General features: G+C 43.9%; 1 protein-coding gene across 3 annotated transcripts in view; it reads right to left on the bottom strand.

The window, feature by feature from the left end:
• The window catches only part of KANK1 (KN motif and ankyrin repeat domains 1), a 134,821-nt gene that overhangs the window by 16,285 nt on the left and 102,624 nt on the right, over positions 1-15,912 (bottom strand). For all 3 annotated transcript variants that reach the window (XM_031054163.2, XM_034072695.1, XM_005155017.4), the window contains 4 exons: positions 12,346-15,000; positions 2,594-2,812; positions 1,678-1,786; positions 651-860 (listed from right to left, as the gene is read on the bottom strand). In XM_031054163.2, coding sequence (XP_030910023.1) covers positions 651-860; positions 1,678-1,786; positions 2,594-2,812; positions 12,346-15,000 — 3,193 coding nt within the window. The remainder of the gene's footprint in view (positions 1-650; positions 861-1,677; positions 1,787-2,593; positions 2,813-12,345; positions 15,001-15,912) is intronic.

Genomic DNA, 15,912 nt, shown 5'->3' with positions numbered 1-15,912 from the left:
AAAATGCGTTGCCTGTCATATGCTACCTTACACAGATCATTACCACCAATGTGAAAAGTAATTTAGACATAAAATGCTGAGCAGGTAGTATGACAGCAGCCCTAAAGTGTATCATAGTATATGATCTCATATGAAGTATATGACCTCAGAGTTGGATGAGCTCCTTGCTGCTGGTACCCCACCGTCTTATCGAGCAGCACCAGCCATTGGCTGAGATGATGTGGAAGGTGCAAATGCAAGATGCACTTCCAGCAGGCTTCTGACCTGGTGTGCATGGTTCAGGGCCCATTTGCCTACTTACTGTTTTACATACCAGACATTCCCTGCTCCCAGATGAGTGCTGTTTCAGATCTCTGACAGCCTCTGCCTGGAGGGAGCCATCTGGATCTCCCTATAAATGGGCCATTTAAAGCTGCTGGGGCCAGCCACTGGAAAGGACACCTTCTGACACATTCTCCCTGCTCACAAATGGTTGTTTTAGCACAAAACCACATCTGGTTACCTGCTTAAGGAGGAAGGAAGCGGGCAGCAGTCAAGCAGTGAGGGGGCTGGTGCTTTCTCAACCAGTACTGGCACAGACCATGGTTTGCCCATAGCAATGAGGCAGTGTAATGGCATCAGAGGCGCTTGGGAGAGGGTTAGCAGCCTACCTCTCTCTGATTTCCACCTCTTCGGGCTCACACTCTTGAGAGGTGCTCTCCTTCTCTGGCCCCATGGTGCAAACCTCAGGAGCACGGGGCGCTGGCTGCCCCTCCTCTGTGTGCTGGCTGTGTGGATACTCGTGGCCCTCACACTCCTCCTCTGAATCTGAGGAGGAGCTCTCCTCGGAGCTGGAGTCATCGCTGGACGTCGTCTCATATCTGGAGGGAGATTGGGTAGGGGCAAGGTGTTTGCTCTGTGGTGTTCAGCAGTGGCTGGTACCCACTTGTGCTGGTGCAAGTTGAAAAACATCTTGCCAAGGCTTAGTCCTGCTCTTTTCCTACTCAAGAGACCTTTTCTACTTAGTCTTAACATTCTGTCCAACCTTGCCTTAGTTCCAAAATAGTATTACTTTGTTCAGAGTAATTGTATTTTAACTTACTAGGCAGATATAAGCAGGAAAGCGAACAAACCTATCTAAAGGTAACAGCCAGAATTTTAACATGTTTTCCTGGGACAATCCAAAACACATTGGTATTTTAGGTCAGTGTAAGTGATCTGGACAATGCTGATTCTAATGAATTGTCTTACATCACCAACCTCAGCAGCTGATGAGTTAATGAATTAAGCTTATCCTTCTCATGTACAACTGTGATTTATATGAGTGATAACATTCCCCCATTGTAAGTAATAATACTTTTAGTCACTATGTATGAAATGAAGTAATTGTGGTATTTAGGCTATATAATGCACAATGCATTTGTACTAAAGACAATCTAATCTGAGGAAAGGGCTAGAAAAGCTATGTAAAAACAAACTGGTGAGACCATTTTTTAGTTATGTGCAACATTTTTTTAAGGTAATATTTTAAATAAGATAATTTTCCACACTGTTTTCTGTATTTGTGTAGCAAAGTTTCTGTATTTATCTAGCGGAAATCTAGAAAAGGCAGAAGCTATCCATATGATCCTGGGTTCCCCTATCCTTTCCACTGTGAAAAGGCTACAGCAACAGATATTCTGGAATCACGACTCTTACCCGCCATTAATGCCGACAAACTGCAGGTTCTTCTTGGTGTTGCTCAAATCCTTCTTCCCATCCCTTTTCTTCATGATAGATTTGAGTGTGTTTTCATTATTAGTACATACTATTGAAAAGGGAGACAAAGTACATATATCAGTACAAATCTCTAGCTGGCTTTGACTGCAGCAGCATTAGACAAACAAACAGGTTTCTGTTTAATATACGAACTGAAACTGGGACTTCCGATCTTTTTATACATGCAGTCATGTTGTGAGATGCACATCAGAAACACAGAAGAACGCTTCCAAAACTAACTCCAGAAACAGAAAACTAGTCTTCCAACATGCTGCTAATCTTTAGAAAACTCTAAGAAAACACATGTTTATTTGTTTTGTGGGTTGGGGGTTTTTTCTTTGTTACTTGTGAAATACTTCTAATGTTGAAATGGGTTACTCTGCTCTGTTAAAATCTTAATTCTTGGTGTCAGATGACAGCAGCTCATTGCCAGAACTAATTTGGTTCTAACTATTGTTAGTACAGTGTATTTAACAATAACCTACTCAACGGCATGGGAAGGTTCAATCAAGGCTGGTCTTTTAGACTTTAATATTCACTGAAACAACTGTTAAACCAATCTTTAAGCATTAGAAATGTATATATGAATCATACAAATCATATAAATTTAAGTTTTAAAAAATTATTAACCCTTTCTCTCTCAGTACTGTTTTCTCATGAAGACACTAAATGGCATTTCACTGCTGTGCTACAATCTTCCATTTAAAAACTAACCAGGGTCTTGCACTGTGAATTTCCCCACAGTCACATCTTTCTGTTTTCACAATTTTGAGAACCCTGAAAACCTCTTTTAGCTGTATTTCATACTCAAACTCCTTCAGCATGATGAAAGGTGAATGCGAGACAGTTATATTACCATAGAGGCCAGAGGCAAGCTGGTCATCTGTCAGGTTAATTGGAGCAAGAGTTTTGTCTTGAGAAGAAAAGGACTTCCTTCCACGAACAGCCTCCACCAGGGGAGTCTTCCTTTCCTCCTGTGCAGGCACAGCATCCTGCTCCAACTTCAGTGATCGCAAACTGGAAGTTAAGTGGGAGTTTGCAAGTTGGCCATGAGGGATGTACTCCAAAGTAGCACCTGCCAGAGAAGGGATCACAGGGGCGTCAGACCAAAACATATCCATCAATGCTGTAATAACAGGGGTAATAAACAAACTGGAAAGAAAAGGCAACATTTGTACTTTACAATACTCTTTTCTGAGGATCCAATAGGAAAAGGGTGTGATCTCCTTCAGAAATTAAGAAAAAAAACCCTGTAAGTTTTTCTTTCCATGAAAACATACAATACAAGGAAAAACTATAATGATATTTGCTTTAAAACGGATGAAAGGAAGGGTCTTTCCTTTTTCTTCTCTTTTGGTTTGTTCAGTGACCCCAGGTCCTGCAAGCCTGGCTCAGTGCGAACTCACTGACGTGCCTGAAGAGCATGTTCATGGGCTCCGCAGGTTCCTTCTGCCAAGCACGTTTAATCTTACTTGTTTTTAAGAAACTGCATTTCCCATGACAGCAGAAACTTTTCAGGAAACTTTCCTTTTTGCTAGCATTCCACTAATTCTGAAAGTTATACACTTTATGCAGTTACTGAGACGACTGCAATAAACTACCAGCCACTGCATTTCTTTTTTCTCTCTTTTCTCCTTTTTCCCTTTTTTTACAGGATTGCACTGAGCTAGTAGCTGTTTTTAAATCAAATTCCAGTGTTTGGGTTATTTTTTTTTTCTCCTTTAGTGGCATCCACTAATTTCTTCCCATTGTATGTTTAAAAGGCAGTGCTAATTACACACAGACTTTTACACATTCCCCTGGAGTTCCTCCAGCTGTGCTATTACAACTGCTCTACAAAGCTGCACAAACACTTTTGTTTGTGGAACACAGTGGGGTTTTTCTGCACACACACCTTTTCCTCAAGTGCTAGCATTTCAAGGATAAAAAAGATAATGTTTAAATTTAAACACTATCACTTCTTTCTTTCAAAGCTTGCTTCAATCACCTGTCCCTCCATAGGGTTTCTTTTTTCCCTTTGTATATATCAAGAATTAAGCCACACATATTCATATAGATGAGTGGCACTGCACAGGATGCTAACGCAGCGTCATAAGGTAAATTCCAAATATTCACTTTTAGAAACACAGCTGACATCTTTACTGCTCTTGTTAGACTGTCTTTATCCCTTCTTGCTTCGCCTCAGTACTTTTTTTTTCCTATAAGAGGATATGATGAAGCTGATTTTTCCAAATGTTGCTACTTCCCAGCAGCTTCCTCCTCTTTGCTCCCGTTCCCACCCAAGTCTCCAAGTTTCCACCTGCATCTTACCCCACATCCATTTCCAAGTTGCCTTCTCCAGCAATGAGACCTATTGCTCATTTCCACCTTCTCCAAGCTACAGGTGGAAGCTGCCTGCTGGGAAAGGCACACAGCAGGGCACTGACAGACAAGTCACTGTAGATCCAGCCAAAACCTCCCTCTCAGGGAAGGAGAGGGTGAAGACAGCAGCCACCCCAGTGCCTCCCATGCAGAGGCAACCCCTCTAGAGAAAACCTGGGATGAAACATGCACCCCTGTAAATCAAGAGAGAAGTCCTGCCCTCGCTTATCCATCTCTCCTTGCTTCACAGCAGTGACCGATTTCAGCTGGGTCTCTTCCCAACAGCGAGTGAGCTCCCTCATCTGCCAGCTAAGGAGAAGAGAGCTGCCAAGGTGATGGAGTGCCGAGCCAAGAACAATGATTTTTAAACTCCCTTAGCTGAAAAACAAGGAAACTGCCTCTCCCTTCACTTGCTTGAAGTGGTGACAGCTACAGTTAGAGAGTACCAAAAGGAGTAACTGCTTCCAACTGCAGCTGGTGGTGGCTGCCTCAGCTGGTTTTACCAGGTCATCCCTTTTATTCCTGCCTTTCCACTGAGGACATGGGGAGAGAGTGGAGGAAACCTGCTGTGGAGGAGCAGAGACATACCAAGCCACCAAAGCTGCTGGGTTTATGGTCAGGTTTACAATCTGCCTGTCCTGTGCCAGACATCACAGCCCTCCTCCGAAGGAGCTGCAATAACCACAGTGTGCCCTGGGGACAGGAATAGCATTGTGTGAGGCAGCACTGTAGGCAGCCAGCAGGGCTGTGGCAGGGCAGAGCAGCGGTCTTGCCTCACGTGAACTGACAGTACCTTGGTGAGCCCCAGCATCCCCTGCCTTCAGCAATGATCAGCCACAGAGCCAGAGTCTGGAACTCCTCAGGTGTCTCCCTTCTGCCCTGGGACACAGCTGGGGAGGGAGCTGCAGGGTAGGACAAAGGAAAGAGCAGCAGACTTTTCTTCCCTGCCTCACACCTTTCTCCTAGCTAAACCTGCCACCAATGTGAGAAGATGAGATCTCAATAGGTTATCACTCCTGGTTCATCCAGCACACTGAGTTCAGGGTCTGGGGCATGTGGTCCATCCCTTCAAACAAAGAATAAAAGGTGTGCCCCCCTTAGCCCCCAGAACCTGATGGAAGCCTCTTGTCAGGGCTTCAGAAACAGCACACAACAATTGTGCCTTAGACAAACCGGTCAGTACACACTCATTCTCCCAGTACAGCTGTCAGATACTCACACTTGCTGTGTCACAGTACCTGAGGTTCAAGGAAAGAGCTTTGGTCCCAACACAGCATTAATGCCAGAAGCTGTAATTAGCATTTAACATTAGTTCTCAAGCATTCCATTTTACAAGACAGTCAATATAAAGATGCTTGGGGAGCAGCAACCTACTGCAAATCACTTGGAAAAGTGAATGAAGAAGGCAGCTGTGCTACCCAACACTATGTTCAGTGATTGAACAGATACATCAGCTGCTGCTCAAACAAAAAAGCTGGAGGAGCCAAGTGCTCTCATCCTTCAACAAGGCTGCAGGGCTGCTGTGAGGGTTGAGGTGCTGCATGCTTCTCAAGTGTGGAAATGAAACCCTGGCTGAAGATCACCACCAGTCTACACAGATCTTAAAATAGTCTCTTCATCTCATCTCACAGAGATCTCAAGTGTACTTCCACAGGATCCTTCTCGGTGACACCAGGTCATGGGGCACAACACCAACAGTAAATCAGCCAACAGGTTCAGCACTTAGCAAGCCACTGCCTCCAAACAGAGCCACTTGGGTAAACTCACCCTGCTGATTTTTGTTAAGTTTACTGCTGCAGGCAAATAATGCAGATCTCTAAGTATTGATACAGTGTAGTTGAGCACAATGTGGAGCTGCAGAATTTCTACATGTGTTTTGCAATATAGTAGGAGATCTTGGGAAAGTTCATTAGTAATTTAGAAGCAGGAGTATGTTAAGATAAAACAAAAAACTTACAGACTTAACTGTTCATAAATCCTTATGCAGAAAGCTACTTTCATCAATTTCAGAATGAAACAAGTGACTGGGGAATCTCCAGTAGCCTAGCCTCAGTGGCTTGAGGGAAGAAGAGCATCTGGTTATAATTTTTTAGAAGGAAGCTTCTCTCCTAAACTGCTTGTGTTTCTTTTAGAATCTCACCAATTTAAAACAGGGTGAGAGCAAAACTGGTATACATCAGCAGCAGATTACCCATGCCATTTGTGGCACCTATTAAATCCATTCATTGTTATTAAGACGCTATTACTCTTCCCAACCACAAACCTTCCCTCCCATTTATGAGCGCATGAGTAGTCATGTAAATTCACTGGGTAAGTTTTAAACAGTATTTTCTTCCCTTGAATTTCTGCTGAACTCATGATAATACAAGTCTGTCCTTTTTTACCTGCTTTTGAAAAATTCTATTAACCTGATAGAAGCAAACCTAAGCATACTGTAAAAATGATTTAGCTTGACAATACTTTTAAACCATTGGAAACAGAGAAGTGCAAACAATGCCAGATGAATTAAATACCATCAGGATGAGAACCTAGCTCTCTGGCTGGAACATCACAGGCCTCTAGCTAAAAAAGAGGCACAAGATTGCTGCCCACGTGCTAGCTACACAAAGATTTTATTTTTAATCTCTTGATCAATGCAAGCATTTATTTGCACAATATGCTTATAACAGCGAATGATACAACTTATACACTCCTTATTAAAGACAGTGCATCAACATTGTCTGGAGCATATACAGCAAGAAAATACTTTTACATTGAATGATTTCTTCATGGTAGCAACAAACTCCCTAGAAACTGCTGTAATTGAAGAACACAAACTGTTCTTCAGTGGTCTTAAATCTTACTATAAGTTGCTTTATCCTTAAAAACTTATCTTATTCATCTAAATAATTTTTAATCCACTTTCCATTTGGTCTACACATCAGAAGTATTGAAGGAAAAAAAATCAAACAACATTCTACCAAGGTAAATAAAAAGGCAGCGATGAGCAAACATGTTAAGTTTAAACATTTACAACAACTGATATTAACCCATCCACCTGACAAATGTGCCGCCTGCAGAAGGCTAAGCATAGTTTCATTTTCAAATGTACTTTTGAACAATTCCAGGTCAGAAGACAGTGAATTTAAAATTTCAGAAAAAAACCCTGCCACACACAAACCCTTTTTATGATAAGCTGACAGAAGCCAGATTCACTTGGGGCTCAGATGTACGTAAATGTTTCAACAACCATTTGGCTCCAGCGAAAATGCTCCTTCTAGCAGGATGTCTCATTTAATCGGATTGCAAGAATAATCTTTATTTTCACTCTTTCTTTAACCAGTTTCTTTGTGTTGAGAAGTTGCTTTCCATCCCCAAACTAGCTTGTGAAGCCAGTTTATTGAAACTGGAAGTCAAAACTAATTCCTCTAATTGAACAAGACTGAATAAAAAAATTACACTTCTACGAAGCACTTAATCATCTTATTTATGAAATGCTCTGCTTTCCAAGACAACTGTGTGTGAAGCTCACTGAAAGCCATCCTTAATTTCCCTGACTAGTCATGGATCAAAGCACCTCATGGTGCTGGGCAGAGCAGGAAGGTCATCTCAGAGCTTTTCTTTCTTTCTCGTTTACGAGGAGTTGTTCTCAACTGATGCTTCATTGTTGCTGCAGTATGACAACACTTCCATTGAAAAATGGGAATCTCCTGCCATTGAATATTCACAAATGTGTCTGTTACCATGGGAGTTGAACTCTGAACAAAGCTCAGTGCCTGAACGTCATGCCTCTGTGCCATAGTGCTGGGAAAGAACTGGGGTTTCACCAAAGCCACTCTAACAGAGAGGCTAGCAGGCTGGAGCTCACCACTCTAACCACCAATGGAGTTGAAAGTAAAAATTATTTAAACTGTGGCAAACGATGCTCTTTATTAATTAAAGCAGAAGAGTGGAGGTAAGTGGCACTCCCTATAGTGCTGCCACAAAATGAGAGCAGAAAATATTGGAATGATAATATTGATAACAGTAATAAGCTTGTGTTAACACATGGAAGGTATGTCAAACCTTTTTGAATAGGTTTTTGGAGTTTCACTTCAATAATGCCTTTATAGAACACTTACTGATGAGGATTCTGCTTCTCTTTTGATATAACTGGATGAGTATTTAAAACTGAACACCCCCTTCTCCCCCAAACACCTCAGCTCCTAATACAGAGGTTGCTGTCATTTTTTAACAGCATAGGCATTTGAACTTTATAAGTTGTCACAAATAGCAGGTCAAAAAATACCACCTGCCATTAGAAAAAACAGAGATGAGGCACTGTATTCTTTGATGCCAGCCAGGCATGCGCATGAACAAATCTGGCACACAGATGAGACCATCTGCATGACTGTTCTGCATCAGGCACTACCTTCCAGGAAGTATGAAAAATGTTTCACATATACCAGTCACTAATGGATCCTGTTTGTTACACAGACAAGCACATCTGTACAGAAACTTAACCTGGTGATTAAAGCATACATCTAGGGTACAACTGAAGCTGAGGGCTTCATTCACATGCCTGGATGTAGACCACCAGTGTGATTTCTAGCAGCCCAGAGCTCTACAGGGCCACCACCTCAAACAGCACTGGCACTGAGCATCAGGCAAGCCTCAGCTTTGAAGAGGCACTAACATGGTCCATGTTGCCAGGTGAGGGGCTGCAAACCCATCAAACAAATAGTCTTTGAGAGAAGAGTCTACAGACTTCATAAACTAGAAGAGCTCTGAAGAAAAACAGACCTTTCTCCAATTCCCTGCTAGTTTTGCATTATGAGTGACAACAGAGAGAGAGACAACCATGGCCACAATATCTCATTAGTCCCACACACCAACACTGGACAACCAGGGGCTCCTGGGATGACCATGATTCCTTAGGTCAATCCATTGTCCCTCAGCCTGCCATCGCAGATGGAAAATTGAAAACCTTGAAAGATCTTTCCACCACATAGCACATCATGTTTTCCTAACCCATGAGACTTTCCTACACCACTTGCTTCCCACTTCCTTTCACTCTTAATTCAAGAAGTTGCCTCCTTCCTTATGATGATTAGTCTAATGCTTCCACTTGGGTGCTCAGTCAGGATTGCTCCAAAAGTGACTGTAAAACTGATACTTTAAAGATCCCTGAGGCCAAATACCCATGCGTTTTCAGGTCAAGCACGCTCAGGTAGTTTTTCAGGGCAACAGCAGAGGAGTTGCTTTTAAATACCACCCTTGCAAACTCCTTGCCTATGATGGCATCCATCTACAAGACTTGTGAAAAGTCCATTTAAGTAAAACCCCTACCAGTGATGTTAGGCCTCTGTCTCATACTTTGCAAAACATATCACATGTGCACTCAGCTGTAACTTTATGAAACTTCCCAAAAAATTCTGTGATGATAAATGGAGAATCTGAATACCCTCGCCTCTCTTAGTCCTCCTATATGCTGTCTGGTCTAAAAATAAGGATTGGTTAGCATCTAAGTTTGTTGCCCACATCCATACACTCCAGCTGGACAAAGGGTGCCAGTGCTGGCAAACATGACTTTGCAGAGTGGAAACTGGACTGCCTGACAAGCAGGGTTGATCTCCCTGACATCACTAGGACTTCTGAAAGACAGTGCTTATGTAAATAGGAGTTGCTTAGTTACCTAAGTGAAGGTGTTTATTTTTCAACAAGCAATATACTCATTGCTGATGGACCCAGCACAGAGATCATCTCAGAGGTCCACTTGGCTTGCACCTGGGGATGACAGCGACAGAGCCCATCCGCATCCTGTGCAGCAGGCTCCAGCTCTCATGCCTATGGCTCAATTACCTGCCACAAACTGGGGCTGTGAGACACCCCTGAAGCATGCCTCCATCTCCTCAGCACAGGCAGGGATTTAAATCTGTGAAGCTGAGAATGTGACTGATGTGCTACCTCAAGTATCAGAAGCAGTATGGACCACTAACCTTTTAACACAACAAGCTGGTACCCAAATCACATGCCTCCAAGCCAACTCGGGTATTTTTGCCCTAAAAGGACTTGACCTATAAGAGGCATTTCCTAAGGGTGCTCTTTGAATAAAATATTAAAGACAACGCTACTGATGCCAATCCGAAATCAGACACTTCTGCTTCTATTTTCAGCCTGTTTTTCTAAGAAATTGAGGCCTGAGTGAGGTCGTGTTTCTTTCAATAACTTAAACCCAATTGCTCATTTTAACCATACCAGAGCTATCACAAGGCACTGATCCATGGAATAAAAGGGCTTTATTAGTTCCAGTGCTTACAGACTTATTTAAGTTAGTGCTTCATTCAGCAAACATCTTTCTACAGCATAAAAGTAACACATCATCTGTAAAACCACAGGAACAGGCAGCAGGACCAGCAGATAAATGCAGTAAAGACAATAATTTTGAAATAGAAAGAGAAGGAGAAACATTTCATGCTTATGACCTCCTTCCCACTCCAGTTCTCTATGGGCCTAAACTGTGTATAGGCCAGAGCTTGATTTATGCATACAGCCCTGGCATGCAGCTCTCACCAGGGCCTAAAAATAAAGAAGTTTTACACTCGGCATCCACAGTTAAAGAGAATGGCATTACACATTAAAATAAAATTATTCTAGAATAATTTTATCAAGAATGTGAAATCTGAATCCGAGTAAGAATGTTTATATAAAATATGATCTTCTGCTCCACCTGTGTCTAAATACTTTAAGATATCTAGACTACACATTTGATACTGTGTAGTAAAAGCAGGGTGAGGAATTGAGGATTTACAGCTAGTAAAAAGATCTGGTTGACTGTTTTTAAGGACATTTCTGGTGTCCGCTAGATACTCTTTATTATTATAGTTTCATTACTTGTAAGAAGCCCAAAATACAAAGTGCATGCCAGAAAGATAATAATATTGCATACATAGTATCACATTGCATGTATGTAGACAGGATGTCATCTGTTTTCTTTATCACTACATAAATGTTGCTTATTGCTTTACTATGGGAAGCTAAACTTTTTACTTCAGCTTATTTAATGGATGGTTCCATTTAGGGCATGAACATTGAAAAGAATCAGATTTACCAAGCTCCCATTTAACAAAACCAGGTAAAATTTAAGACCGTAAACAATCTGCAAGAGCTTTCATACAGCAGTTCATTAGCAAATAATATTATAATGACATTAAATGGTATTTAGTCAGGATTCTTTTTTTCCCAGTTCAGCACCCATGACACAGATGAATTTGCAAAGTTTTTCACATTTCCTTAATCTCTGGTTTCAGTCACTGTACGGCAGGACCAAGAAGCCAGTATCTAACAGTCACTGCTAGAGCATTACAAATTGGTGTCCAGTAAGCCAACATTTCTACATTTAACAGTAATGTGATTGGATTCACCAATAAGGTATTAGAAAACATGGCTAAGTTTTGAACTAGACTATCAGACACCCAAAATTAATAGTAATTAAAAAAAAAGAAGTAAGCAACTTTACCCCAGGGAATAAAGAAATCCCTCAAATTAATTGCAGTAAAAATATTAAAGTTAAATGCAAGGAGTATTTAAATCTCAATTCTTGCCTTTTCTGAGTGTCACCAAAACCTCCAGCAGTAATTACAGCTCATGGCTTTCAAATGTGAGGCTGTAATTAGGCATTAGGACAGTTACTGGAACAGAGAAGATGCAAGATGTGGTTTCTGTGAACTGCTCTGGAGTTGCCCATTATAAAGCAATCAGACTTGCTGGAATGGGGAAAGCACTTCACAGGTCTCTGGCACAAGGAACGAAGGCAGTAGAAGAAACATTACAAGACCCAGAGAAATGTCTGTGGAAACAAGTCAGTTTGATAGAGATACTGAATGCGACTTTCAACTGTGTCAAATCTGACACTGTAGATTGCATGCCAAGTTTTAAGGAAGGACAAAATTCAAAACCAAGAGGCATTAACCTTGAATATTATTGAAGTTATAAGTTAAGTCAACAGCTTGCACAGTGGCCAGACCCTGCATACATTTAGATACCTCTCTTGCACAGTCAGAGCCATCATCATCATCAGGTCCCTCAGAGTCTGCTGGACTGGAAAAGATTAAATCACGTGTGTTTTCCTCAGTTACCAGTGGTGGGCTGGACACAATACCCAAACAGACACATCCAGCTCTGCATTTCACTAGGGATAATCACAGACCTGCTTCTACTCTATGTGGAAGCCGAGGAGGTGACTGACCTGTGGCTCTGGCAAGGAGCTGACCTGAACGCTGGGCTTACCTGACGTGGTGCTTCTCTCCATGCACTGCTTCTGAAGGTCCAGGCTCCGCAGCTCCTCTGTGCTGGCATATTTCATGACAGAGTTGATGGAGCTGAGGGTGCTGATGAGCTGCGAATTGAGAGATCCAATCTGGGAGTGGGGCTCACCAAAGGCTTCTGCCAACTCACTGTAATTTTCAGCAAGTAGCATCTGCTGTTCCTGCAGCAGCTTCTGCACACGCTCAATGTAATGATCCAAGCCTGTCCTCAGCTCAGGTGGAGGCAGAGGGCTTTCCAACAGACTATTTACCGGCTCGCATACAGACTCCCCACCGACTCCGATGCTCCTGGTGCCAGGTGGCACAACTGGCAATGGAGGGGGTCCACAGGCAATGCTCCTCATTTTAAGACCAACCAGGTAGTTCTCATTAATGTTTATCTGCCCAATGCCACAGTCTTTGGTTTTTACTGCACAGGGCTTTTCAGAGCCAGGGTGGCTGGAGAGCAAGGTGCCCACTCCAACTGAACGCATTTTAACAGATGCATGTATGTCCTTCACCCGGCCATCTCCTACTGCCACGCTCCGTGTCTCCATGCTCTCTGTGTTGGTCTGTTTATCGCAGCTGCTCAGAGCAGTGTTTGTGCCACAGTCCGCCAGAGAGGCTAGCTCCGTGCTGGTGCACTGGCTCACCATCTCCAAAGCAGTGCTGGTTTCTTGGCTAGCCATAGAAGGCACGGCCATCACTGTTGCCTCCATGCTGAGCACAGCCTCTGTGGCCGTTTCGCGGGATACATGCTCCTTGGGGGTGCAAACCACCACATCCACTGAGCAATCCCCGCAGCCCACAGACATCACTGCTGCAGCTGCCTGTGCCACCCAGTGGGGACCCGGCATGCCTGCCGGCTCCTCTGTGTTGATGCCAGCCTCACAAACACTTCTCTCTACACCCACTGCCTTATGGCACAGCTCAACAGAGTTCTCTGTGCCCTGGTCTCTCACCTCTGCCCTCTCCCTCACCAGCCACCGGCTCATGAGGAGCTCAGGGCCCGCAGCCACACTCTGCACGGCAGGTCTGCAGGAGGTGCCGATGCTGCTCATCTGAAGATGGTTTCCCACTGATGAATCGGCAAAGTCCACGTGGTCTCCCACCATTTGGTCTCTTGTTTGCACGATGGCCTCCACCATCCTGCTGATGACATTGGGCTGAGTCATCACAGCTTTATCCACTTTTTTCCTAGACCCAGCTGCCTGCAGCTCTTGTTTCAATTTGGTCATTTCTCTGTCATGGGTTGTTTCCTTTAACTGAACCTCTAGCCTGTATATCTTCTCCTTAAGGGCTTCGATGGTCTGCTGCTGAAGCTCTATCTCCTTCTCAACCTCCGTAGACAAACCAAGCATAGCCTCTGTCACCCCAACCCCACACTCTCTCATTTCTTTCTCTGTCCCCACAGCTACTTCTTTGTGTTGCCTTGCAGATCTGCTGTATATAACCACATCATTCATGTTCTCATCAGCACCTACAGCAACAGATCGGGCTTCTTTTGTCAGACTTTCTCTGTTAACCTGAAAGGTTGCTGGACGTTCATAGTTGCTATCCTGTATTTTTTTCTCCAGAGCTTGCATCTCAGCAGTCAGCTGTCTGAACTCCTCTATCCTTTGAGAGCTCTGCTCCACACTCTCCACCTCTTCCTCACAATCTATATACAGTTCTCCACCTCTCCTCACCTGAGACATGTGTTCCCACTGTTCTGCATTTCCTGCACTGTAGGATCGCTTTCTGAAACCGTACGTGTCATTCTGAGTGGCTTTCCTGTGGTTTTTGAGTTCAGCCATCATGTGCCTCTTCTCTTCCTGTAACACTGAAATTTTGACCTGCAGCACAGGAATAGTCTTGACTTGCTCCTCAAGCTCCTTGAGACGCTTGAGGGCAATTGCCATTTGCTCCCTGATGTGCTGCAAATGCACTGGGCTCACATTGGTGACTGGTGTGGATATTCCCGAGCTCATGGGGCTGTGACGAATGGAGCTGCCTAAGGAAGAGCTGAAGCAGGCACCGTAGTCACCATTCCCCTGATACCCATTCTGCAACTGCTGAGACATGTGACCATACCCGCTGGATCCCACAAAAGAGGGGAGGGAGCTTGTGGAGCCCATGCCTCCAAAGCTGGAAAGCCGGGGTCTGCGGACATCTCCAGGTATGACCTGCATCATCCTCTCCTGTTCAAGTCTCCTCCGTGTTTCCATGAGCGTTTTTGTTACAAGGAGGTTATGCCGAGGAGGCTGGGGGGAGGGAGGAGGAAGCTGCTTAATGTCGGGAACAGTTAAGTAGGAAGGAGATGCTTCAAAGGAAACTGCGGGCCTTGCAGAGACAGACAAGGTTACTTGACGCTTCGCTGTCAAACAAGACTGCTTATTCTCATCACTATTTGATGAAGAAAGAGACTCCGTGGAGGTCCAGCCACTGCACTGGCTACTAGAGTTCTTGGTACCTGCCAAGGCTGGTATGGTTTTCCTCTTCTTTCGGATGTTCAGTTTCTTAATAGTATTCCCCTTTTGTATATCATCCACATACTTCAGAAAATCCAAGTCTAGCTGGTACCCATAAGGTGTTTCCACAACATAGGGGTCCTTCCGTTCTTTTTCATCTTCTCCATTTGTAACAACTTCCTCTTTTTCTGGAAAAGAAGAAATAAAAATCAGCATTGGGAAAGAAACTGTGTATCAGTAAACTGCACACTGAAACACAAGCACAGAAAGATGGGTGCTCACAGCCAGCTGGAGGCAGAAACTTCTGCTGCAGCTCAGCAAGCAGACCAACTTTCTGCTGACACTAAATCCCAGTCAACTTAAAAAGTTAATCAGTAGGTTTTCAAATGCTGAGAAGCACATACACACATCATGTGTCCACAAGAATACACAGAGAACTGTTAGCAAAGGGGCACAAAACTGGCACAGCTAGTAGCTCAAAGCAGTCCTTCCCTGAGTATTTCCACTCTTCTGTATCACACCAAGCTTTCACACACACTATGCCAGCACAAGACGACCACAGGATTACAACGAACCGCACAAATCATCCAGAAACCAAGTTCTCCAGAGGATGCATTGGAGCAGCCGAGAGGAACTCCTACTCTGCTCCTTATGTAACCGATGCTCTTAGAGTGTATACAGCTCTGCAGCTGGTTTATGGCGCAGGGAACTGCTGCTGTCGGAGCAGCGACACCAATTCGCTCCCACCCAAGCTCATGTTACTTCCACCAGTGCCTCTGCCCTTGTCATTTTGAACTGCAGGAAGCCCCCAGCCCCAAGACAGGCAGTGGGATCCCCTTCCAGTGGGGTCCCAAATCCCCCTTGCTGAAGGAGACTGTGTCCGCGCATCTGAGGAACACCCGCCTGCCCTCCAGCCACGGCACTCGCCTCTCCGCACAGCAATCTGAACAAAACTCCACCGGATCCGCTGGGCTCCCTTGGGCTGAGTATCTATATACAGCGCTGCTATACAACCTGCTCCTACTGTTCCACATATAAAGGAAGGAAAAGAAACCCAACTGTTGCGAGTTATGCGCTGGAAGAATAATAAAAGCCAGCTT

This window comes from Melopsittacus undulatus, chromosome Z, assembly GCF_012275295.1.
Source record: "Melopsittacus undulatus isolate bMelUnd1 chromosome Z, bMelUnd1.mat.Z, whole genome shotgun sequence".
Lineage (NCBI taxonomy): Eukaryota > Metazoa > Chordata > Aves > Psittaciformes > Psittaculidae > Melopsittacus > Melopsittacus undulatus.
The sequence above is the reverse complement of the archived record's forward strand: the minus strand, read 5'-3'. Positions and strand labels throughout refer to the sequence as shown.